The sequence below is a fragment of the Sapajus apella genome, unplaced genomic scaffold (assembly GCF_009761245.1).
Source record: "Sapajus apella isolate SASKATOON/1434 unplaced genomic scaffold, GSC_monkey_1.0 scaffold119, whole genome shotgun sequence".
NCBI classification, from domain to species: domain Eukaryota; kingdom Metazoa; phylum Chordata; class Mammalia; order Primates; family Cebidae; genus Sapajus; species Sapajus apella.
In genome coordinates this window covers 378,961-380,574 of record NW_022437059.1, presented here as the reverse complement: position 1 = coordinate 380,574, position 1,614 = coordinate 378,961, and the positions used below count along the sequence as shown (strand labels likewise).

The window sequence follows — 1,614 nt, the reverse complement described above, 5'->3', positions numbered from 1 at the left end:
TCTGTGCTGAATTAATACTAGAGAAGTTAGAGCCAGTTTTCCATCATGCCTACTTCTTTAACCAGCTGATCTCAAGTGGGTACACTTTGTCCAAATTGATGAGGCAGGAAGATCACTTGAGCGTAGGTGGTGGAGGCTGCAGTGAGCTGTGATGGTGCTGCTGCACTTCAGCCTGGGTAACAGTGAGACCCTGTCTTAAAAAAAGAAAAAAAAAAAAGTTAAAATAGTCAGTTTTATGTTATGTATATTTCATCAGAATAAAAAATTGGCCAGGGCTGGGCACAGTGGTTCTCGCCTGTAATCCCAGAACTTTGGGAGGCTGAGGCAGGTGGATCACTTGAGGTCAGGAGTTTGAGACCAGCCTGGCCAACATGGTGAAACTCTGTCTCTACTAAAAATACAAAAATTAGCCAGGCATGGTGGCAGGTGGCCGTAATCCCAGCCACTGGGGAAGTTGAGGCAGGAGAATCTCTTGAATCCGGGAGGCGAAGTCTGCAGTGAGCTGAGTTCACGCCATTGCACTCCAGCCTGGGTGACAGAGTGAGACTGGATCTCAAAAAAAAAAAAATTGGCAAGGCATGGTGGCTTATGCCTGTGATCCCAGCACTTTGGGAGGCCAAGGCAGGAAGACTGCTTGAGCCCAGGAGTTCAGGATCAGCCTGGGCAACAGGTGAAACCTCGTCTCTACAAGAAATTTAGAAATTAGTTGGGTGTGGTAGCAAGTGCCTGTTGTCTCAGCTACTTAGGAGGCTGAAGCAGGAGGCTTGCTTTAGCCCAAGGAGTTCGGGGCTGCAGTGAGCTGTGATAACTGCTTTCTAGCCTGGGCAAAAGAAGGAAATCTTGTCTTAAAAACCAAAGCGGCCGGGCATGGTGGCTCACGCCTGTAATCCAAGCACTTTGAAGGCCAAGGCGGGCAGATCACCTGAGGTCAGGAGTTCAAGACCAGCCTGACCAACACAGTGAAATCCCGTCTTTTTTTTAAAATAAAAAAAAAAAAAAAACAAAGCAAGGCCGGGTGCGGTAGCTCACACCTGTAAGCCCAGCACTTTGGGAAGCCAAGGTGGGCGGATCACGAGGCCAAGAGATTGAGACCGTCCTGGCCAACATGCTGAAATCCAGTCTCTACTAAAAAAATCCAAAAAAATTTAGCTGGTCTTGGCGGCGTGTGCCTGTAGTCCCAGCTACTCAGAAAGGCTGAGGCAGGAGGCTTGCTTGAACTCGGGAGGTGGAGGTTGCAGTGAGCCGAGATCATGCCACTGTACTCCAGCAGGCCTGGCGCCTGGTGACAGAGCAAGACTCTGTCTCAAAAAAAAAAAACACAATTAAAAAAAATCAACGGGCCGGGCGCGGTGGCTCAAGCCTGTAATCCCAGCACTTTGGGAGGCCGAGGCGGGTGGATCACGAGGTCAAGAGATCGAGACCATCCTGGTCAACACGGTGAAACCCCGTCTCTACTAAAACTACAAAAAATTAGCTGGGCATGGTGGCACGTGCCTGTAATCCCAGCTACTCAGGAGGCTGAGGCAGGAGAATTGCCTGAACCCAGGAGGCGGAGGTTGCGGTGAGCCGAGATCGCGCCATTGCACTCCAGCCTGGGTAACAAGAGTGAAACTC

General features: G+C 50.1%; 1 protein-coding gene across 1 annotated transcript in view; it reads left to right on the top strand.

The window, feature by feature from the left end:
* Positions 1-588: 588 nt before the first annotated feature.
* The window catches only part of SSR2 (signal sequence receptor subunit 2), a 20,524-nt gene continuing 19,498 nt past the window's right edge, over positions 589-1,614 (top strand). Inside the window, exon 1 of the mRNA XM_032260602.1 lies at positions 589-594. Within this exon, the coding sequence (XP_032116493.1) occupies positions 589-594 (6 nt within the window). The remainder of the gene's footprint in view (positions 595-1,614) is intronic.